The sequence below is a fragment of the Triturus cristatus genome, chromosome 6 (assembly GCF_964204655.1).
Source record: "Triturus cristatus chromosome 6, aTriCri1.1, whole genome shotgun sequence".
In the NCBI taxonomy this organism is placed as follows: domain Eukaryota; kingdom Metazoa; phylum Chordata; class Amphibia; order Caudata; family Salamandridae; genus Triturus; species Triturus cristatus.
This window is the reverse complement of record NC_140589.1, coordinates 1,761,387,613-1,761,411,996: the sequence shown is the minus strand read 5'-3', so window position 1 is coordinate 1,761,411,996 and position 24,384 is coordinate 1,761,387,613. Positions and strand designations below refer to the sequence as shown.

The following is a 24,384-nucleotide window of genomic DNA, read 5'->3' as shown; positions in this document are numbered from 1 at the left end:
CTGAGGGCTTTGTGTCCCAACCACTTCCGTACCCCCTACCCAAGATATGTCAGCCGTTAGACCAGCTAGCTCTACAGTGCCACTACCACCCCCATGTATTCTACAGTGGTGTAGATAGTCTCTGAAAACCACTGAACATGACAATCCTGATTCCTCAAGGATGGTGGAAAACAGTACAGTACGTTTTGCTCAGACACTCATGCTTGCTTGCTCTCAGAAAATGCACAGGATGACGATTAGGATGTTTCAATAAGTATTTACTGGTCCAGCGACAGCCTTGTGTAAAATATATGTGCTATGACAATCAGGAGACAGAAGCATACAAAAGAGATTGCTAGTACCAATATAGTGAATAGTAGATACATTTCTACCATAGTGCTAATAAGATGAACATAAATAGTTAAAAACAGTAGCACTTGCAAATTCCTAAAATGCACACCCCAAGTAATTTGCCTAAGTGTACCTAGCCTAGCCAGGATGTGTCGGTGTATATGCGTATAGCTATGTGTACCTGTAGCCAAGAAACCCCTAGGGAAGAACCAGCCCCCTCACCGGACGCAGTCTCTGCGTCGAGGATGACATACCCGCAAGGGATGTCAGACCGCTGCGTGTCAAAGATTCAGCATGCAGGACCCAGTGTCAGCTTGGAAGGAATTCTCCTCTAATTTGTAGGGGGAAGTGAGGGTCTTTTATACTAAAGTGGTTACTCCAGTGTTTTTTCTAGAATCAATATGTTTTTAAAACAATCATGGATGTTTTGAAAACAATTGCCAATGCTTTTCTAAACAAGTGCGATCACGCACAGCTGGCTGTTGGCCAAGGATGAAAAAAAAGTGGTGACCCTTATACAGAATAAATCTGCTGTGCCTGGGGGCATGTTTATGTACGTCAGGTACAGGGATTCGGATAGAAGACTAAAGCCTGGTGTTGAAGAGACAGGAGCAAGCTATTGGGTAAAAGGTTACCTGTTTAGAATCGATATAGTCGTGTGGATGGGATGATGTAAGTAAAATGGGGTATACAGGATGGGATTATCCTAAAAAAACATGACACCAGGAACCCAGCTCACCCTTCCTATTGCAGTACCACATGGTGGTTGGGTTGTCAGTTAGAACCTGTATCAACTTACCTTTGATGACCAGTAGGAAGGAAGGCTTTCAGAGCTAGGCTGATTGGCAAAGGTTCCAAATGGCTGATGTGGAGCTGGATCTCTGCTGAAGATCAGAGGCGCCTGATCTCCGCCTACCCACATGGCTTACCCAACCCAGTAACAACACAGTTACAACAGAGACATCCTGGCTGGAAACGGACAGTCACCTTCCAATTGTCAGGTTGGCACTCGTCTCTCACTGCTGGAGGTCCTGGCCTGTCTCTTGCAAGATCTGGGCAGAGTTGGAGAGGCAATGTCAATGTTGAATCCAATGAAATGTTAGGTTACACTGCAGGGTCCACATGTGCAATCTGACATGTAGGATGAGGAGGCTGCAGGAGGCCAAGAGCACAAGAAGCCTCAGAACTATCCTCACCAAAACCTAGGACCGAGCCAGAAATGTCAGGATCATATCCTGAATGTCCCAGAATCGTTGGAGTGGTAGCAAGGTCTTGAACATTATGGGGACCAGGATAGCCCCCAAAGGAATACTCTACAAAGACCTCAGTTGGGACTTCAACCCCGTGACAATAAACCCTAGTAAGATCAAGAGCCCACTGGCTGCTGTACAGAGATTGTCTGTTACAGACTGCGGCGGAACTCCTTTCTGAGAGAGGACATGAGCATTTTGAAAATGTCCTCTCTCAGAAAGATTTTAGGGGGCTGGAGGTCCAGCATAGGCCCAAGACCTCCTACCTTCTTCAGCACAAGAAAGTAACAGAATTATCGTCCCTAAGCTCTCTCCAAGTACAGCACTCGCTCAATGGCAGTCCCTTTAAACAATTTGTAAAAACCTATCAGATTGACCTTTAAGAAATACCATATCCTGCCCCCAACCGGCTGATCATGGACCTGGAAGATTAAATCAAAGCTGTTTGGGAACAGCTGCAGTAAGGGGAAGAGAAGAGCAGAAGAACTGCTATCCCTGTTGGAGTTTAGTGTTACACCGACTAAGAAGGTGGATGCTGGAGTGCCTGCACCAAAAGGTTTTTAGGTGTAAGGTGTTTAGTCAAAAAGGTTAAGATCACCAAGGACTGGTCTGTGCCACTTGCTCACAGGTTGGCTGACAAGAAGGGACAAATAAGGCTTAAACCGGTAGTAGTGCCTCAGATGAAGCCAGACCAGACTGAAGAATTATGGTCATTAAACTAGCTTTAGGCAATTGTCATTCTAGCTAAAGCACTGTCTTCAACTGGTGGATAAGATGGATAAAGCGCAAACTAACCCAAATAGCCAAGAAAGGGCTAAGCATTGACGATGGAAGGGGGCATGGAGGCCAAGCAACTAAGGGGTTAATAACTAATATTGCGCCAGTCAAGAAGCCATAAAAATGGGGCATATGCATAATACATACCACAATTAAAAACGAGGAGCAGCAGCCACTGGAAATTTGATAAAATCTCCCACCGACTATGCCCTTTGAAACACAAAGGGCATCATTACAAAAGTGCTCTCAACAAGACAACAGAGTTTGGTCACCCTTTATGTAGGGCACATCCATATAATGCAAGTGATGACAGAAGCTCGATCGCCACCTTCTATAACACACTGAACACAAGTGAACATTTTTGGCCTGTTCAATATAGAGTGGCCATTCCATCATAAATAGAGGGATATGCCATTTGGAAACGAGGAAATGACTTTGGCAACTTCTTCGGTGCTACATTACGGATGCACAAGAAAAAATGCACACACAAACACTGCACGATCAGGAAAAAAAAAAAAAGCATATTGTGAGTCCCACCTCCACCCCTATTGCCTTTTGGGAGGGGGAATACAATGACACCACCAACAAATCAGTTCTGACATGGGGTACTGTTCTAGACTATACCATCCACTAGGCGTGACCTTGTCCCCTTCTAAAGCAAGCTTGGTTGCTGCTTCAAAACTACAGAGTGTGATGGTAATCACGCGGTCAGTGTTTCTGCGGAAGACCCTGTACCCTGCCAGTGTAGTGAACCCTGAAGGCACTGACCAGAATAGGTGCAACTGCACTGTTATGACCATGCCCCTCTTGCTCGAGAATGCCAAGTCAAGCACCCTGTTATATAAAATGAGAATTATTGGACAATTGCCCCATACTAATGAAAACAATGCCATACCAATGGAAGACCGTGGCACAGAAATGCCAATAACAAATATTTTCTCTTTCTCTGTAGAACCTGCCCTGCAACAGGGAGACAAGCAAGTTCATTAAAATAAAAAATTCCAATGGGAGCCAAACAATTTATTTCATCACGCATACTCCACAGTCAGTGGCTTTGCTGTTAAAATGTACTCACCTTGAACCTCTCTGGGAGCGATCTCAAAAGTTTCACTTTAATGGACAGACCAATTAATGTTGCCATGCTGCAGTGAGGGATGGTGGGAGTAAAAGCCACAGATGCCGAACTTTCATCATCATTCACCTACCGGAGAGGTAAAGATAATAAGAGATGTTTGTCACAAGATATCAACATTTAAGACTAAAACACCAACAAAAGATTCCTAATATGAATGTGTGGTTGTTGAAATAAAGAAGTTCCCTAAACAATATGGGTAAAAAACTAATCTGAGGAGCTTAAATAGCCTCAAATCTATTTTAAAGTAACTATTCATATTTGCTGTGTACAACATGCAATATATCTCAGATAGCTGAAATAAATACTTCTTTCATAAAGTTTTCACTGTGGAAACACATCACTGGTTGTATAAGTAAAGTTTAAAAAACACTCTGCTATATTAATTTTTGGCCCTTTGCAGAAACACAAAGACGTCAGTAAAGCATAGTGAAGTATTGCACATAGACCTATACATTTACACAGTTTACTAAGTGTATGTGTGTTATTTTACCTTCTTGGGCGCCAGGGAGAAGTGGAGAAGCTATAATGGCCCCAAAGCGATTGGTAGGTTTTGATAACCAGCAAGGATTTCATTTTTTTTTTTATGAAACATTGGTAATGCAGTCAGGGTTCAAAGATATTTGGGTAGTTCTGTTCAGCATTTGCCGTATGGATAATCAAATCTGTTCAGCTACTGGGCCACATCTAAAATGTTAACTCTCTCATTCTTTTCAACAAGATCCTCATTCACAGCTAATATAGGCATCTCGAAATGAAGACCAAGAACAAACTTTCCATAAACAGAGGCGCAGAAGGAGTTGCAGGCAATTATGTGGTTAAGATTTATCTGATCTCAGTTTTTATGAATTTGGAAGGCATACTCCATAGGACATTCTCTTCCTCCCTCCCTGCACCGCTACAGTGGACCTTGGTAAACAAGTATGTGGTCATTATTTGGAGATAAATAGGTGTTTATATAATGATGGTTTCCTGCATGATGACAAGGTAGTGTGTCTATCAATTCAACTGAGAAAATGCATCCTCTTTTGCTGTGCTCCACTAAGGGAAATAAACAAGATATATTGGTAATCCATTTTAAAGCCTCACTCCCTGGATCTCTGTGACCTGCCTTCAAATGCCTCGTGTCTTGATCAGCTCAACCTTGGGTGGTCTATGTGGGCATGTTAATTGGTAAGGAAAAATCCAGTGCCATGAGTGGTAGGTGGACACTTTGCCCCACACTCTGCTTTGTTTGCTATAAGAACCACGTTAAATTGTGCTTTTTCTTTAAAGGATTACCACTAAAGTGTTTTAAGTTAGTCTGGGATATGTCAGACAATTTATGCCCAGTGGGACTTTGGCACCATTGTTTTGGGTTTTCTGAAGCTTCTTTGTGGATATTCTTTGCAAACTCCATCAGGCCAATGAGGTCTGCAATATTGGTGACTGCTATTCCAACGTCAGCTCTGTGACTTCACTCTAGAATACAGAGAAGGAAATGAGAAGATAAGTGATGGGAGACAGAGCACAGAGAGAAGCAAGAAGGTAGGCAGTGATAAAATAGAGAAGTTAACGACTGAGGCCAGAAATACTGATGGCCTCCTAGTGAATACACACTTGTGACAGACTGGTGGAAGAGGGGAACAACAGATAAATGAGAAGGAATGGGGGTGTGCATAGCCGACTTATTCATAAAGGATATCTATTTACCTTATCAATGAATTTCATTCAGGTTTATCAAGTTTTTAAATCAGTAAGAAGATGGCAGAGTGGTGTAAGTGAAGAGGTTAGTAGAACAAGATGTAGAAATTGAGGGAGACCAGGAGGGGCAGTGTGAAAACCTCCACGTCCAATTTCAGTCTATTTAACTTAACAGAAATCCTTCTTGTGTGGTTGCTTTGGCCCAGAAGTAAACAATCGGTGGAGTGAAGGAGAGAGACTGTATACAGATCGTTATCTAAACCACTTATTTACATTCTCAATTTAACGGTGCAGGATTGGCTTCCAGCTAGCCAAAATTGTAATTAAAAAATAATGGAAGTGGTATGATGGTTAAGGGGCAGGAATGGGAGAGAAGCGGACCCCACAGTCAGCACACCTTCACCTCGCCAAGATCAAGAATAGACGTCTGTTGGGTCTCCTAAATTTCCCCCAACATGGCGTGGGTTCTGGAGAGATGAAGCCTGGTGACAGTAAGGTAGAGCAGAGGAACAAGACCCCTCACAGAGAGGGTGCCGTAGAAGGCAAGAAGTTGTGAAGGTACACTGCAGTCCGAAAATCCTATAGGGTATGTCGATATTATTAACATTAATGAGGCAAACTCAACAGAGCCCTGTGCTGCTGCCTTGGTTTTAAAACATATAGGCCATTAGACAGCTAGCAGAGGACCCTCCATAGTATGAAACCAGAAAATCTACTGAAGAAGTTTTTAAGTGAAGGATGTAAAACTGTACATAATCAGCTAGAAACACTAGTGCTTGGAGGGGCTGGGTGACACCATTAACATTTCCTACAGTGTAAGTCCAGTATCCGGACGCGAGAAGTGAACTAAAGGCCTAGCAACTGACAAGCTTGTCTTAATAGACCACCAATTTTGCAGTGTCTTCAAACATTAGAGAATACCAAATGCAAGCCGATCAAGCTTACCATGCCAGAACAGACATCAGACAAACCTATCTTTAGGGTAGCCTTGGGGAGTAGAGGGAGTACGAGACTTCACTTTGTATTTCTAATTGCCTAGTAATCGAGCTAACATTAAAAGCATTATTCAATGTGTTAGGACTGCCTATTAGCACAGAAGCACTAAAACGGAATGCCATCTTTAGAAACAAAGATTGACACTATTAGGTTATCTATGTAAATTGATTGTTAATATTAGAATTCCTCAAAATAACGCTTTTACTTAAGACTTTTATTTAGGATTGCAAAAAATCACTAACGAAGCACATGATCATCAATTCAGCTCTCTCAATGCACTTAAGACACACCCAACTAGTAAAACAAAAAAAGTCTAATCAGTCAGGGAAAAAAAAAATCAATGAGTGTAAAAGCAATAATGACTTCAGATGAAGTGTTGATCCTGAAAGAGGTTGCAACGTGGTTCTGCTTTATATGGAGACTAAGTAAGCAACAAATGGTCTATGTAAACTTTCCACACTAAGTATCAAGGTTAAAACAAAAAACAACCACCTCCCACCCCCCTCTCCCCCAAAAAAACACAAACACACAAAAAAAACGAACCCAATAGCTTTGATTTCCATCTTCCCCATTTACAAATATGTTGATACACGTGGGAAACAGGCGAAGATAAAGCGAAGTAGAGGCAAGAACCTCTCTGGATAGCTATGGAGTTCAGGAACACATGTAAAAGCGTGTAGGGATTGAAAAAGAAATAAACATTTAAAAAAATTAAAATCCCACTTACTTTGACCCGAACTTGTTCTACGACATTCAGTTCTTCTAAACTCAGGGGATGCTCCGGATCATTGATTGAACGGATAAGATGTAGAAATGTTAAGGAAAAAGATCCACCATGTAGACCGAGCTTTACCAATTTCACAGAAGAGCAAAATTCCCCAATTAATTTTGATTTAGCCTTATTTTCCCTCAACAAAAACACAAGCATGACCAATAAGAAAAAGTCATATCTATCACAATTTTTACCTAGGCTACCAAAATTGACAAAAGGTGCCCGAGACCCCAAATTGATCATCTTATGCAAGTATAGCAAGGGCATGATTTACAAAGGTGTTCCTTTTTCCCAGATGTAAGAACTTTTTAAGACTGCAGTAGAACATGGAAAACTTTGTACATCAGGTCTGACTATCTTAAAACTGTTTTAAGCCAGGTAATCCAGCTTTAAAACTAAATTACTCCAAGTCAAACCACCCATAAGCCGGGCCATTTTCCCCGATTTAAGATTCTTGGGAATTCTTAAGAGACCGATACCTTACTTGGTAAATAAGGCTCTTTTTTCTTTCACCGATCTTCTTCTGCTGGACACTCCCTTTCATGGCTATACCTTCTTTAAGTATGGCTTCTCTCCATGAGAGATGACACCAAAATCGCAACTCTTACCACAAACTGAAGCTCTGCAGTATCATCCAACTACCAACTATTTAGCATTAGGTGGCTTTGTGGTTCCTGTAGCTAAAACCATCAAAACATACATCCTCAAAACTCTGCCCACTCCTTACAAGTCATGATATGTTCCTCTTTGCCCACACCCTAGGAATTCATTTCAACAGCGAGATGCACAGCTGCTCATTTGTAACAAACGTTTTCTGTGCAGTCTACTAAAACTACTTAACATCTGTACACACACTGTTAAACTCTGCCCCAAGTGAAAATACTAACTGATGCACTGATTATAGCCAAAAGTGGCGAACAGAAACTTACTGTCTCGAGTTTGGTGTTCTGAGTCTGACTGATGGCAGGTTTGCTTTAGTCAAACAGTCGGGGGTAAAATAGAGATTATAGTCTGACACAAGAGCAAATCATAAAGTTTGTTTTCTGTATGCCTGAAAAATATGGTTAAATTGGGCATTGGTGCACTCTTCCCACTTTCTAACTTTTTACACTTGGAAAAGCACAATTAGCTTGTGCCACAACTGTGATACTCACACCCTTTTGCTGCCAGAGCTTAATAATACCTAATTAACCATGGAGAAGGTAAGGCAATAGAGGGGGGGGGGGTGCTACTACTTCAAATGTAAACAAAACAATTGCCAATGAAGGAAGTAGACTCAACCCCAGATCTCACTACTTTTCTCCCAACCACTGGGCTCGATTATTTTATTATAGGAAAGGAAACAAGAAAAAACCCATTAAAGTCTAGTGCACAAATGAACTGTATACAAATGAGAGTAGCATAAAGATATTCCAAGGATAATTGGTTTCCCCCACTGGCTGACCACTTACAACTCACTTTAACACCCACTTTATCCAGCAAGTATCAAATCAATTGCAAAAACCATTCTTGCTCATTCTTCACAGCTAAGCAACACTTCGAAAGGTACTCCATATTAAACTTGCGCGATCCGCCTCCTTAGACATGCTTGTCAGCCACAGCTTTCAATAAGTGTTCTACTCTGCACATATTGCGCTCAATCCACTTGCGTCCTCCCGTTGAACACCAAGGTCCTAAGATCTCGTCTCCCAGTGCGCTAAGTCCCCTCATTTTTCTTCATACAGGCCATCTCTTGGGTTTAATATTTCATCCTTTGTATACCCTTAGCACCTATTTATGGATGCAACTCATACCTTGTTTCCAGTCACATACACTCCTCGCATCACCTTTTTATCAAGCCTACAAGCAGTCTTGTTTGTGTTGCCTCATTCCAGCTAGCTGCGAATTATTGATTTTCCCAGCTTAGTCCTGTTGAGTGCCTGATCCATATCCTGAGGCTATTTTTTCAAGATACTGTTGCAGTCGACAAATTTAGAGATAGGTGCGACATACATTCCTTTGTGCATCAGTGAGGTCATACCTTAGCAGGTCATGTGTAGAATGTTTGGCTGCGAAAAACAAATATGCACCAGGATATCATAAAAACATTGAAACATAAATAATTCCAAATAAAATAATTACAACAAACTAAAGTATCAATGAAATGAAAACAGGATCACAATAAAATGCTCACAACATCAGCAAGCTTTACGAAGAACATTATGTACCAGCTACATGTGCCATGTGTGCCCATCACAAACTGCAATATGTCAGATTGTGACCATCAAATAAGCGTGTACATTGCTACATCGCATATGATATAAATGCTCAGCAGACACCCAAATACCAATACCTATGTACATTTATATGTTAACAGGGATATGTCTGTCCAGATTGCTACATGGCAGTGTGCCGTACATAAAACAAAACGTATTTGCTCAAAAGTAATGCTGTACGTTTTTGAGCCTGAACAACCATTTGACCTGTAGCGGGAATGTCAACGTATGTGCAAATCTCTAGGAAAAAAGGCAAATTGATTATTTACTTATAATAAACAACTCACTTGTAAGATTTTATAGGCCTCCCTCAATTACTTTCCCATGGTTGCTTCGAAGTTTCCTCCTCAGTGGTAAAATCGTTATAATAAATTACATTCTTGCAGTTCGCAGATATCACAAACTATATTGTATTAGAATACTAGAATATTATGTTTATGATTACCCAAATCAAGGGACCTCATTTTTACAATGTTGCTAGAATGTAGAGTCAAAACAATTGTGCCAATATTCAAACCTGCATGATCCTTCAAGGGAGGTGTCTGGTGATGTCTAATTTGCAACATGTCTTGATCTGTACATTTAAAGAGTAAAATGTTAATTATGTATGAACAATATCTTACATTCTTGTTTGCGGTTGTCTTGTCTATATATCTAGCATACTCCTCCTGACTCAGGTTATTTCTGGCCTAACTCCTTGCAATTTCAGCCTTGAAGTTGCGGACACTTTCCCCTATACCTCAATTCATCTTCCTCGTTTTCAACCTTAATTTAAAACTTATCTTGCACAGATAGGAATAAACACTAGTATTCTATGCAGATCTGATTGTCCGTTAAAAAATATTCTGATCAATCTCATGATGCGTGAACGTGTTTGTTTTGTGTTTTTCTTTACTGCTAGATTGTTTTATTGCTGAAATATTTTGCCTGGGGAGTCGTTTTAACCAGCGGGAAACTGTTTTACTGAAATACTTTTTACGACAAACGAATTTTGCACAGAGCCTGGGGTATTGTTTTCTACCAGTGGGAGATTGCTGCTCGCAGAGTCGCCCGTCAGCATGACCTCAACATAATCTCCTATGCCGACAACACTCAACTGATCCTCTCCCTCACCAAGGACCCCATCACCGCCAAAGGCAACCTCCACGAAGGAATAAAGGCCGTCGCTGACTGGATGAAGATCAGCAGACAAGCTGAAAATGGACAAAACGGAGGTCCTCATCCTCGGCTCCAACCCTTCAGCCTGGGACGACTCCTGGTGGCTGACTGCACTGGGGGCAGCCCCGACACCCACCGACCACGCACGCAACCTGGGAATCATCCTCGACTCCACGCTCTCCATGACCAAGCAAGTCAACGCCGTCGTCTCCTCTTGCTTCAACACCCTCCGCATGATCTACAGGTGGATCCCGACAGATACAAGAAGAACAGTCACCCAGGCCCTCGTCAGCAGCAGACTCGACTACGGAAACGCCCTCTATGCGGGTGCCCCGACCAAGCTCAAACGACTGCAACGCATCCAAAACGCCTCGGCACGACTGATCCTCGACGTAGCACGCCACGGCCACATCACCCCCCACCTGAGCAACCTGCACTGGCTGCCCGTCAACAAGAGTATATCCTTCAAGCTCCTCATCCACGCACACAAGGCACTCCACAAGACCGGCCCAGCCTACCTCAACAAACCACTTTCCTTCTACATCCCCAACCGCCAGCTCCGCTCATCTCACACTCGCCACCATCCCACGCATCCGAAGAACAACCACCGGCGGGAGATCCTTCTGCCTCCTCGCCGCCAAGACCTGGAACACCCTCCCACTGAGCCTACGACAGACCCAAGACCTGCTGACCTTCAGGAGGCTACTCAAGACCTGGCTGTTTGATCAGTAGCGCCCCCCCCTCCCTCCCCCCCACCTCCAGCGCCTTGAGACCCTCACGGGTATGTAGTGCGCTCTACAAACGTTTGATTGATTGAGTTAAGACATCATTTTCAACCATTGCTATCCGTTTGTTTTGATAAAACCGCTTGACAACTGCCATTTTTCGGGCACAGAGTGTGAGAGAGGCCTTGTTGATTTTGTTGGAGGCAAGGAGGGCTACTTAAGCAGCAACCTGGCACGACTGCTCCGCTGGAATGCTGAAGGCACACCAAAGGCAAGCCCTTCTGCGCCAATCAACATCCCGGAAGCAGCCAGTGCCAACCATGCTGCTAATTTTGATTCGGGTAGACAGCAGTCAGCCCCGAGACTAACATACTCCAGTTAAGAACTCTATAAGCTTAGATCTGAAGAGGGGAAGAAAGTACTTGTCTTGATACCCTCCACAGGGGCTGCGCAAGCAGAAATTAACCTGTTGCTGGATTCTAATTAACGTGATATTCTTTCCATCACAGAAACCTGGATTCCCCCAGACTCAGGCGTTGACTTGGGCTTTACATGCTCACCAGGATATATTTTCAAAGAAAACTAGACATTGGTGACTCTCCAAATTGACCCACTACAGGGGAGCCGAACTGTTGGGCTTCTCCCTGAAATAAAGGACGTGAGAGCTCTAGCAGGGAGAGGGACCTTACAGGATTTTTTGCAACCATTTTTTAAACAGGTCTCAAATCTGACCCTGACCCACGCTAACTTTCTGGTGTTAGGGGATTTTAATATTTGGGCTGAGGATAGCTTACAAAACCAAAGTAGAGACTTTTTAAGCTCCTGTTAAGCTTTAGGCCTGCAGCAACAGATTAAAGGCCCAACACATCAGGGAGGCCACGCCCTTGATATAATCCTTGCTCCACCAGGTATGATTCAAGTCAGGGAACTGACCCCAGTAAGCTAGTTGGACCACGCATTTGTGATCTTCGATTTATCCAGGGCCATATTACAGAGATAGTAAAACATCAACACAAATAGCACAAGGAAGAGCATGGGCCAAACTAAAGAAACTGAAAGGAGGGGGGGGGGGGGGGGGGGGAGGAGGCTATTTGACAACTCAAACTGTCATCACGAGAACAATAGAGTGGATGTAAACTATGAGAACATACAAACGTCCATTACAGAAACATTAGAAAAAATAATAATAGCAATAAAACAATTGAAACCAAAATTAAGACCCTCAGTGCCTTGGTTTACAGAAACTCTGTAGGACAATAAAGCCAATTGTAGTAAGATGGAGAGGCTATGGTACAAGACTTATCTAGAAACTAAGATGCAGTTAAAAATCTGCATTAAATACCTAAAAGAAGGAAATTTTAAAAAAAAACTACAATACTAGGTGCATTACTGAAGCGGTCAATAGATTAAAGTAAGTATTTAAGATAGTTAAAGAGGTGGCAAATGCAGACTGCATAAAACAAACAGTAGAACTGTGCAATAAGTTATCTGACTTTTTTTAATAACAAAGTTGATATGATCAATAATGATATACAAAAAGGACAATAATTGCGAGATGGGAAGTGATTCTGGGGGTGTCAAGGGTTTAACTAGTATTACTCTTGCGCCCAGCAGCACAGCAACACTAGAAGGATCATGCGGTAAATTAGAAAAAATGGTGACTCTAAATGAAGAGGACTTTAGATTGTTGGCCATGTCAATTTCTTCAGGTTCTTTACTGGACCCAATCCCTCCCACTTTATGGAAAGAAAGAGCTGATGAACTGCACCCTGACTTGTTAAAAGTGTGTAATCCATCCCTGTCCATGGGCATGGTACCGTTCATGTGGAAAAAGCTCTAGTCACCCCTCTACTGAAAAGCCATTGGCGGATGCAAACGACACAGTAACTACTGTCAAGTCTCTCAGCTCCCCTACCCGGTAAAAATTGTCGAGAAATATGCCAGCCATATTTTGACTGGCTATTTAGAAAACTATGGACTACTAGAACCGGCGCAAATGGACTTAAGACCAGTCTACGGGACAGAAACAGCCTTAATCTTAGTGATGGATGAGCGGAGGGTGACGGTGGACAGAGGTGAGGTTGCAGTACTGATATTACTAGACTTATCAGCTGATCTTGACGCAGTCAACCGCCAAATACTACTTAGTAGATTGAAGGAGATAGGGGAGGATGGTACCTTCCTGAAATGGGTAAGTCATATTTGTCGGACAGATTCTAAGCAATCTCCTTGCCTCCTTTTTGGTCAGAATTCAAGGAAATCACACATGCGGTACCTCAGGGCTCGGCTCTGAGCCCTATTCCTTTTTAGGTCTCGCCTGCGCTGCATAGGAAAAGACCTTTTGAAACCGATTCAGTTTTGCTCCCAAAAACGTGTATGCATTGCTTTGTATTGCAACGCGTGCACATTTGGCGATTCCCTTGCGGGAGCGACCTTTCAAACCACCTGTTAGTAATTAACTTGCAAACAGATGGTTCCTGCTCTACAAATTGCTAATAATAATTACAAAATTGCTAATAATATGAAAATACTACAGTTTACAATAGGATTTGAAGAAAAACTAAGAAAAGATAATTAACTAAGGTAACTAATATAGACATATAAACAAGAAGTATTCAAAGTCTGATAAAAAATAAATATTTAGGAATTTCAGTCAAGTATGGCAAAAAGGGAGAGGCTTGTGCAACTAAGTAGACGAGCATTAAAATCGAAATACACAAGAGTAGGCAATTTACAAATGTCTTTGTTAGGCCTAGTTAATTGTATATGCCTGTCAATTTTACCTCAATTTCCTTTCATAATGAAATTGGTGGCGTCACCCATTTTACATAAATATTTTGTTACACTGAAAATAAAAAAAATATATTTTATAACAGAATGACAAAAGATCCAGTGGTTGATATGCAAGAATGGAAACCAAAAGGTGGCTAGGAAAGACTGAATCCAAATTAACTATGAGCCTTCTACTATGAAATTGATTGTACCATTTATTCACTGGTGTTAATAATAAAAATTAAAAAAAAAGAAGAATTCACTTGGCATTAACTCAAGGAAGTGAATCTCAGGGATGCCTCCATCAGGTTGGACACCCATGCTTTAAAAAATATTAAGGAAAAGTGCAGCCCAAATTTTGACTAATATAAGCGAGGCCTTAGAAAGTTTAAATCTGGTGCAATATATACCAATATTGGACAACTACCATTTACCAAATGTCTTCAAGTGTAATGATAATGGAATATGGAAAAGGAAGCAAGAATTAACTAAAGTGGAATATTATGTGCAGATAAAAGCTTCATCCAGATAGAGATGACTTTGCATAAATGAATTACCACCCGTGCAAGCTTACTCTGTCGTTGGTCAGAAACTGAAATCTATCATACAGCATGAAAATACAATAGTAGCAAGTGTGCAGGAACAGGTGATTAGGTGCGTGTTACAAATCTAATTCCTGTACACCAAAACAGAAGACACAATTACTTAATGGAACAAAGAGGGTGGAAGGGAAATAAGTGTTCAACTATGTTGAAGAGCTTTGATCTAATATCATAATAAAATATGTTTTTACCCTCTTTCTACTAGAGGAACCGTACCTCCTTGCATCAGTGATAATAAAATGTACACATTTCAATGTAACATAAATCAATATTTTACAATGTTTCAGTTGTACCCGGGCTAACATTTCTCAACATAAGCTAAGAAATATGAAGCCAGCCACTTACTAGAAGTAAGTAGTGGGTAAGAGGTGTTAAACATTTGTTGGCTGGGAACCTGTGAAGGCAATGATCATATTTATTCACTTTAATTAAGGTTGTTCAACAAGTAATAGTGAGGCACTGGATAAGTACTTCTCAGTCAAATATAAGGACAGGTGTGGGAAGAGTGTCAACTTCAATGCAATAGAAGACTGCAATCAAAAAATATATATGTTCAAGAAGAATATATATGTCACAAAGATGTGGCATGAAAGAACCTCCCCAAATGGAAACTCATTAAGTGAATGACTTCAAGAGGAAGAACTCCAAGTAGTCTTATAATAATAAGCACATTTATGCCAACATAACAAGTAGACCATGGTAAAATATAAGAGAACATATTCTTTAAAAAAATTATTACAAATACGCATACAGAAGCACCCAAATTAAAGAAACAATCCAGGAGAAGAGCAATGTAAAATGTACAGTACTGTAGGACAAAGGAAGATATTAAGGATCTACTTTTACACTTTGGCAAACTCGCATGTAATTAGAAGTGGGTGAGAGCAGTTGGATAAAGAAAATTTGGTCTATACTCTGTTTATATGTTATACAACTATTTCTGGATAACTAAATATCCTTACCGGGAAGATTTCTCCTTCTCCTACATTTTTTCCTAGAGCTAAACAGTCAAAACCTACAACCAAAACTCTTAACCATCAATGCAGTCTTTCATACATGACTACTCACATAGTGTGCCTTAAGTGACATTATGTCGGACATGACATATATTGCAAACTACCATGAGTGGGGAGGATTAAACCCTCCACAAGTCATAAATGAGGAATAAAGATATAATTAAATGCACGAATCAGCCTCTAAAAGCACTGTCTGTATTTTAGTACTTCACCATCAGCACTCTTTAGAAAATAACGTAATTGATGTCCACAGAAGTGAACATGCAGTGAGACGGTGGTTCTTTCTTAACACATTTAGCCTTAAGAAAACTAAAACCAAACCCTCTAACACATTGCTGTGGGAATGAGGAACAATTGGATTTTTAAATAGGCAACTAGAAAGGTATCTATTCCAAAGTATGTTGAGGTATACAGCAACATATGCATTGGGACATTTTTGAAAAACAATACACTTTAAAGTTGCTGTAGACTACTCTGAAAGATATATTTTCCCACACATTACTTATGTGGCCATTACAAACACAGACAACTTTTAAAATGTGATGTTTAATTTAGTAAAGTTTGTATCACTACGAAATAGTGCTCAAAGGAAAGTGTACCTACCCAGCCAAACAAGAAAAACAAAAAAACACGATACCGTAAATCATGTACAGGTGATATAATGCCATTGTAAATACTGTCCCAGGAGATACAATGTGAGCCAAATCAAAATATCTGTAGCACTCAATTTGCCACCAGAGTGCCTCTGAATTCTATTTATGCAAGTGGTAGAGATGGATATCACTTATGACTGAGGGCACATTTCTTTTGCCTGGCTGTGTATCCTATGTTCTGTCTTTTAAAAGGCATGTTTTTTCATCAAACAGTGCTGCTAAGATGAGAACTCTTAACTTCTTCCACCTTTGACATTTACTATCTGGCAAGCAAGACAGAAGCAGAAAACTGAAAAATCTAACTAAGCATAAGTGGGATAAAAATAAAGACACAGCCAGATGGGTAAGCAGACAGTGAGAGTCCAGTCACCGTTCAATTCTGAATAATAGAAATCTTTAGGTTTATGACCTCTCGTTACAAGCCTTGCTCACAGATCAAATACCCCCCACAACCGAACATGAAGAATTGCTTTTGATTTTCTAGGTGAACACAGCATTAATACTGCTTCAGTTGCTTATTTCTACTACACAGCAAACTGATGTCTTTTTCTATATATATTTAAAGGAGGGAAAAGGAAGTGGAGGGGCAATGTGCATTGTTTCCGTTAAGTCATTTACACAACAGTGGCTGTATTATTTTATGTTTGCTGCACAATAAGGGGAGGATTTAAGTGTTAAACTTGAGGTGAGTCAGCCCAGGTTCTGTATTATAAATATAATGGTTCCAGTAGATATGGAAAAAAAAGTCCCTTTCATAATGTAGCAAAAACAGATACTCATGGGAAGCACAGTATACGTCATGCTGTAAGGACACTGAATTTTCCACTATATGGGAGCGATCTTTTATGTGGTTGTTTCATCTGGGAGTATACTCAACTGTGAAATGCCTTCAGATGGTGAAAGTGATGTTATGGGATGACATGGCAAATATTGCTTTATTGGATGCTTTTTTTTTTTAAATCCTCATTCACATTGAACCCCAGTTAACAAAATAAGCTGTCCATACCGCTACTCAATATACAAGAGACGTGGGCTACTGGATGGGGACAAGGCGGAAGCGCCCCGCCTGCCGGTACACAACAGCCTTAAAATGACACTGGCCCCAAGATGGAGGGGTGGTCACACTCCCCTCCGGTTCAAGTAGACCCGGTGACTGTTAGTGTTGGCCTATAAAAGGAAAGACTAAGAGGCCCAACACAGTCAAGGGAGTTGCAAAGAGGCATAATCATAGGATCCAGATTTCTTTATAGGTGAAAACTTGAGTCATTAACGACACTAAATTATAAGTCCCCAAAACTAAGCATTGGACCATGTTAATAAGAAATCCCATAGTGCTTTCTTTTTACTACTCTGCGTTCTACACAGATCTGTCCTGGATGTTGTAATTTAAGAAGACAGCCACTCAGAATGTGAAGAAGGTGCAACTTCAACCCATCTTTTACAAATTTCCCTCCTAGCGAACAGTATTGCATAGAAAAGGAACAACCTAGCAGGGCCCATAATTTCACTAGATATACCAAAGATTATCAGGGCAAGATTGATTTGGATTGGAAATTACAAAATATCGGTGATGGTTGTTCCTACTTTTACCCATAATTCTGCTATCGCCGGGCATTCCTTAAACACATGCATGTCAGAGGCACTCTCTTGATCACATTCTTTACAGCTGACTGGAGGCCCCTTCGACACTTTGGTCAATCTTAACGGAGATAAATAAGCCCTATGAACCGTAAACAAGTGGTTCCTCCTCAGCCAAGCTGGTTTTACAGCAGCAAACAAGATGTTTGCCACAAATATTCCCACTGCTCGTTTGGCAAGGAGAGCCCCATAGTTCTTAAGCCAGTTTAAAATCTCCAATCGATAGCCTCCTCAATGGTCCAATAAAGGAAAGAAACCTACTTCCTCCCCGTCGGTCTTACCACTAGCTGTTCCTCAAGGGTGTTTCCTATGCCTATAGGTTTTTTAAAATTTTGGGACCAACTCTGCAACTGAATATATTTAAACTTAGACATGCCCTCTTCTAGCCTATTATATAGTGACAGCCATGGTAAAATTGAACCTCCGAAGTGAGGTCCCCCCACACATTAAGTCCCACTGCTCTAAGTGGTAATGCTAGCCTGTCTTTCAGGCAGTCTGATAGGCTTTAGAGAGTCCCACCGGGGGGTGGCCCGACTTGAGAAATAGTTGAGACCAGTGCACTGTTTATTACTAGCCCATATTCGGGCCATCCCCAGCAGGACTTTTAGCCTAATCTTTTTGAAGAACTTCTGTTCTCCAAATTTGAACAGAAATCCCTCCTAAGATAGACCCGCACCCTAGAACATTGCCCTCACCCCTGTGTCGTCTGGCGTTTTTCTCGAGTGCGACAGCTGGAAGGCCCATGCATAATATTGCAAGTCAAAGTGCAAGGCTACCCTTCTCCCTCCTACATCTCAGCTTCTTCCAGGCAATCCCCGTAGCCCTATAAGCTCAAACAAATTAATTGATTGCCTGCTGAAGTTTAGCTATGGCTGTTTTTTAAAATGTAGAGGAATGGTATTGCAAAGGAAAGTGATTTTCGATAGCACTACCATCTTAACCAGGTTAATCCTCCCCCTTTGGACATGGGGAGATAGGCCCACAATTTCATTAATTTCTGACACTCCCTAAAGACATTTGCCAAGTTGGTTCCCGAGATTTTAATCGATGTCCTGCACTATTCTCACCCTCATGTCACGCTTGGTCTGATGTTGACACTCCGCCAGGTTCCAAGTCATAACCTCGGTTTTCTCCGCGTTGACATCATAACCGGATACCTGCCCGAAGTCCTGTGCCAAGCTGATGACCTGGGAAAAAGTAGTCACGAGATCAGCATAAACAATCAAAACCATCATCGGCGTACAGGGCTACCTTCCTCTCCCAAGCCCCATACTTGAAAGGCAGAATACTAGACTCCTCTCTTAAACGCTGAGCGAAGGGCTCAATATACAGATTGAAAAGAAATGGGGAAAGGGGGCAGCCCTGCCTCGTACCCATGGCGATCTTAAAAGGTTTAGTCTATTTACCAGGAGTCTCGCCGATGGGTCCCGATACATGAGCTGAATGGCTCGGCAGAACTTCTCACCCAAGTTAAATTTTTCCATAACAGCCGAGAGATATACCCAGTTGACCCTGTCAAAGGTCTTAGTGGCAGCTAATGCCATTGCTGCGAGGGGGAAGCGAAAAGGTAGTAGCCAGATCTATTGCACCCACAAAATCATATGTGAGGTCAGCTAGATTCCTGCCCTTAACAAAAACTTTTTGGATTGGGGTGAAGCATTCCTCCCTCTACTGAACCCAGCCTATCTGCCAGGATCCTGGCAAAGGTTTTATAATCTGCATTCAGCAGCGAGATGGGTCTATAGGACCCACAACTCGCTGGGTTCTTACCTGCTTTCAAGATCAGAGTAATAGTAGCTTCTCCCCATGAACCTGGGAGCCTTGTGCCCACAGATAAAATCTCATTAAAGAGCAGTGTCAAAGTGGGAAATATCACCTCCCCCAAACAGCTTTCCCTCCTTTACAGGCAAGAATGGCATTCCTCACCTCTTCCCGAGATATGTCCAGCTCTAGATCTTCCTGCTGGGACAAATTCTGGGGGGTGAGCATGCTCCCCTGCAACCACTCCATAGCCGTGGTTTTATCCACTGCACTATCCTCTCGATACAACCCCTGAAAGAAAGCACCTCCAATCTCTTCGTCCATAGACAGAGCGGTAGCCGTATCTGCACTATCAATTTGTTTTATCAGATTACGCGTCCTGTCGGACTTGGCCTTCCACGCCAGAAGCTTACCTGCACCTTCTCCATACTCAAAATGAGCAAGCTTACTCGCCTCCCACCTGCTTGTGACCCTCGTCCGAATTATAGTATCCAACTGATCCTTTAATTTACTTAGTTTGGCGAGATTTTCCTGGTGCTTCTCTGAGTCAGCCTCTCCATTTAAACTCCGCTCTACTATCTTCATCTCTGCCTCCTTGTGAGCCACCTCCTCCCTATACTGTCTGTTCTTATGATATACCCTGCTCGTAATCACGCCCCTTAAAAAAGCCTTTAAGGAGTCCCAAACCGCCGGAGTCCCAGCCGAGCGCAGATTCGTGTAAAAAAAAAAAAAAAAAAAAAAAAAAAAAAAAAAACTCAGTCTCCTGAGATAAATACTTCATCTCGGCTTCATCAAGAAGTAGAGTTCAATCGAACGTCCGGACTCGAGGATGTTCTCCATCTGCCAAGGCCAAATCCATCCAGACCCCTGAGTGGTCAGACAGGTGAGGAGACAAATAGTCGATATCCTTAACTTTACCCCTAAGGTTATGACTGACCAGGATGTAATCAATTCTTGATTTGTGGCCGTATTTACTGTTCTAATATGAGACTCCTGGCTGGGGACCTGATCTGTCCCTCTAAATGTCAAAGTGCAGTCTGTGCCATCATGGATTGGAGGTACATCCGGGAGCTAGAAGGCACCCTAGCTCTACTACTAGGCGACTTGTCCAGTTTGGGATTCAGGACGATGTTAAAATCCCCAGCCAAAATAACTGGGTCTGGATATTCCAGAAGATTTGAAAAAATGTCTTTTAAAGAGGAAGGGTCATCCTGGTTTGGGCCATAGTAGCCCACCAAAGTTAGCAGAGAACCTAAAATGGTCAACTTCACAATGACCCACCTGCCACTTGGTTCAATTATAAAGTCTAGGATACGGGCATTTGCTTGTTTTTTGATTAATATAGCGACTCCCCTGATATTAGCACTCTGGTTTGAACAGATCACATGTTCCACCCACTTTAAATTTTTAAATATCCCAGTCATCTTTACTTTTAGAAGATGAGTTTCCTGGAGGATAATGACCTGCGCGGGAGAATCTTTTATATACTGCACATTTTTGGCCCTTCTGGTTTTCACCCGCAGGCCATTAACATTCCAAGGCAAAAGCTGAATCGTTCTTATGAAGTTTTAAACATGAGAACTGTGAGTCGACTGAGTCTCCGAGTAAGCCAACACCAGACCAATCGTAATGAGACCAAGATAATCTGAACAAACAAACAATAAGGTGAATGAGGAAATTTTATATTTTTTACCCCTATGCTTCCCACCCCATGCAACCCACCCTAGCCCCCATAATCCCCCCCCCAAAAAACCTTGTGGAGAACCCCTCCCCCATTTATCTGGACAGATGTAGTCCAGTTGCTGCACCCCGGGGCAGCCCGCCCTTTCCCCTTATAAACAAATACTAGAAAAGGTGAAAAAGGAGAAAACTAGGACCCCGCCTTTGACTTCCCTTAACTAAGTGTTCCAGTGTATGTCCCTGTGTGAATATATATACACATGTATTTATAATTGCCTCTCTAATACCTCATATAGAAATAGGCAATGGCCAAATATGTATTAAAGAAAGAGGACCCTACTGGCTAGATCTGCCCCAAAGATCCCAAGTGTAAGTATCGTCTATAAATACTCGGCCGTCAGCTATTTCCCATTTTTGCCGAGACGGTCTAATAACTCATTCGCCTCTTGCACTGATCTAATATTATGCATTTTGTTGTTGTGCATAATTTTCAGAGTTGCAGGGAAATTAAGCTGGGCAACCGCACCAAGCTTTTTTAAGTCATCCAACTTCCTGCCTAACTCCCATTGTCTGTCCAGGGTGGCACGGGCAAGATCAGGACGGATTTCGAATGAAAAATCTCTGGCTTTCAATGATTTCCCCTTTAGGGCCATATTAAGGATCTTTTCTTTTAAAGAATAGGTGAGAAAGTTCATAGGAACCTTCGTGGGCTTTGTCCTGTTGGGGTGCCTCCCCTCCGGGACATTCAAAATGCGCAAGTTATTTCTCCGAGAGTTATTCTCTAACATCTCAAGCCTTTCCCAAAGAACCACCCCCTCCCTCTTGAGAGATGTTATATCAGCTTTTGCTGTTCCCAGGTCGTCCCTTAGTTCTCCCACTGTGTTCTCCAAAAGGACTGTTCTTGGATTTAGGAGGTCGATTTTCTTCTCCAGCGACTCACAAAAATCCCTAATGTCACCTTGATTAGCCTCAGAGACTGAAAACCCCTTCTTGATGTCTGCTGAAAGGGTGGGAAAAAAGAGCCTCGAGAGAGGCTACTGAGGGCCCCCTAATTTTGCGATCTTCAAGGACTTTATCCACCTCTGCGCTACAACTAGCTGCCATACTTTGACAAGCCAGGGCTTTTTCTCCTGCAAGATCCTTTCCTTTGTCCAAATACCTGTTAGAGCAATTCCAGGAGTTACAGGTAAAGTTGGTACTGTAGGGAGGGGGCTACCAGCAGCCTCTATCTACTCCGAGATGGGCCTTAACTCCAGCTGGCCTACTGAGCTCCTTCTGAGGGCCTCCCCCTGTTTCACAACATCCAACACCAGTGGTTGTACTTTAAAGTATGACCGCAGTGACGGGGTGATCCTGATTTTCAAGTCCAGGGGATTACGTTTAGCTCTGCCTGCCTTTATACTCCTGCCCTTGACCTCACAGCGCTAAAAGGTTGAACAACTGCTATCTGTAACTCCTGCAGGAGTACTGCTGCCTTTCCTCTGGCACTTCCCACTGTTCTTTGCAGCAGATTTCACCTCGGTCGGCTTAGTGTTTTTTTCATCAACTTTAAATTTTACCAGCCCCAGCGCCGCCCCTCCACATTTGAGGGATTTCATCCGAACAAAGGGATTCCCCCACAAGCATAACGAAGATAATCTTTAGTTTCTTTCTCCATGTGGCAACTAAGACCCAAGGGTTTTTCAGTGGTTATTACCCATATAAATAACTCCATTACCACAAGGACCTACTATGTTCTACAAAAAAAAACTAAAAAATAAGTCACGGATTGCTTATTAAAACTAAAGACCACCAACTAGAAAACCATGCCAACCTATATTTATGACATGATGTAACTTCCATATACAGAAAAGAGGCATTAAGATAGAATGTTTTATGGTCATAATAGGGGATGCGTAGCTGTGTTAGCGATTAGCATATGCTGCAAATTCAAACTGCTAAAAATAATATAGAAGCAGAAAAGCATAAAGAAGGTAATAGTTACGCTGACTATGAATAAGGTTACCATACAACACCATGTCATCAGGGACAGCATGTTCCAGCCCAGAGAATTTACCAGTGCTTTCTATGGGTTGAGGTCTTGGGTCTGGCGAACTGACCTGAAGCTTTAAAATTACAATGAGTTGTAAACTCAGAGGTAGAATTTAGTTAAATTACTTGAAACCATTTGGTAGTCATGCACAAAACATTCAATTTCCTGAAAAAGCTCCAATTTGTTTTCTCTGTCGATACTAAAAAGAAATAAGCAGACCGTACAAATTGATTATGGGAACTAAGAGTACAGAGTAGTATATAGCCCGTTTACACCAGGATATCGAAGATCTCTCGCTCGTCTATCTGGTCCGGCAGGTCCTCGTCCTGTTCGCGGGCAGTGAGCGGCCTGTCGCCCTGGCGCTGGTAGATGAGCGGGTTGGCGTTTTCCAGTTGATTCCCCCCGGTCATGCTGCAGGAAGAAAGCAACTCCGATGCAAGAAGTAATGTGCCGAAGCCTCCCCGGAAGCTGTCACCTATATCCCGGATGAGAAAGCACTCTAGGAAGCCCCAGTAACGAAGGGCCGGGCAAAACTACTGGACGGCCATCTTAAAACAGTGGCACTTTCAAAGTAAAGGTGCGTCTGAACTGAGAAAACCCTAAAAGTCGCATATGTGAGTAAATTTGGCATAAATTAAAAACGATTTCAGTTTTTTTCCAGAACAAAGCTGCCAACATTTTCAGGTTCATGTGTGACTAGAATTATAATTAGAATCCTGGGAATTGCAGTCCCCCTTTTATATTGCTTAAATTAGTCTGCAAGTTCCAAAATTCGTAGGAAAAACATGACTTGCCTAATTAGTTACAAATGGACCTGGGAAGCATTGGCAGCTATGTAGTTTCAAGTTTGTTTTATTAATTGCACAGTTAGTTAAAACCTTTCCACAAAGTGCCGTTATTTAAAAGATTACATAAGAAGTAGAATAAAAAGATAGTTATAAAAGACGACGCTTTAAAGTACCCAGGTGAGAATCTGTAAATCATTTTGAGGCTACCCGATCTTTTAATAGATCTAAGCTACTGTCTATGTGCTGCTCCAGGCTGCTACTGTTCACTGCTGCACTGATAACGCAAGGTATTTATTCTGAGATTCTGCCTTCTGCGGTAGTCAGGACTTCCAATGTGCTTAAAGTTTTCTGGACTTGCGTAACC

General features: G+C 42.0%; 1 protein-coding gene across 1 annotated transcript in view; it reads right to left on the bottom strand.

Annotated features, from left to right (window-relative positions):
* The window catches only part of CIAO2B (cytosolic iron-sulfur assembly component 2B), a 45,315-nt gene extending 21,601 nt beyond the window's left edge, over positions 1-23,714 (bottom strand). Inside the window, exons 1-3 of the mRNA XM_085613028.1 lie at positions 23,516-23,714; positions 6,896-6,975; positions 3,433-3,558 (exon numbers count right to left, since the gene is read on the bottom strand). Of these exons, the coding sequence (XP_085469154.1) occupies positions 3,433-3,558; positions 6,896-6,975; positions 23,516-23,642 (333 nt within the window). The 5' untranslated portion in view covers positions 23,643-23,714. The remainder of the gene's footprint in view (positions 1-3,432; positions 3,559-6,895; positions 6,976-23,515) is intronic.
* Between the last annotated feature and the right edge of the window lie 670 nt (positions 23,715-24,384).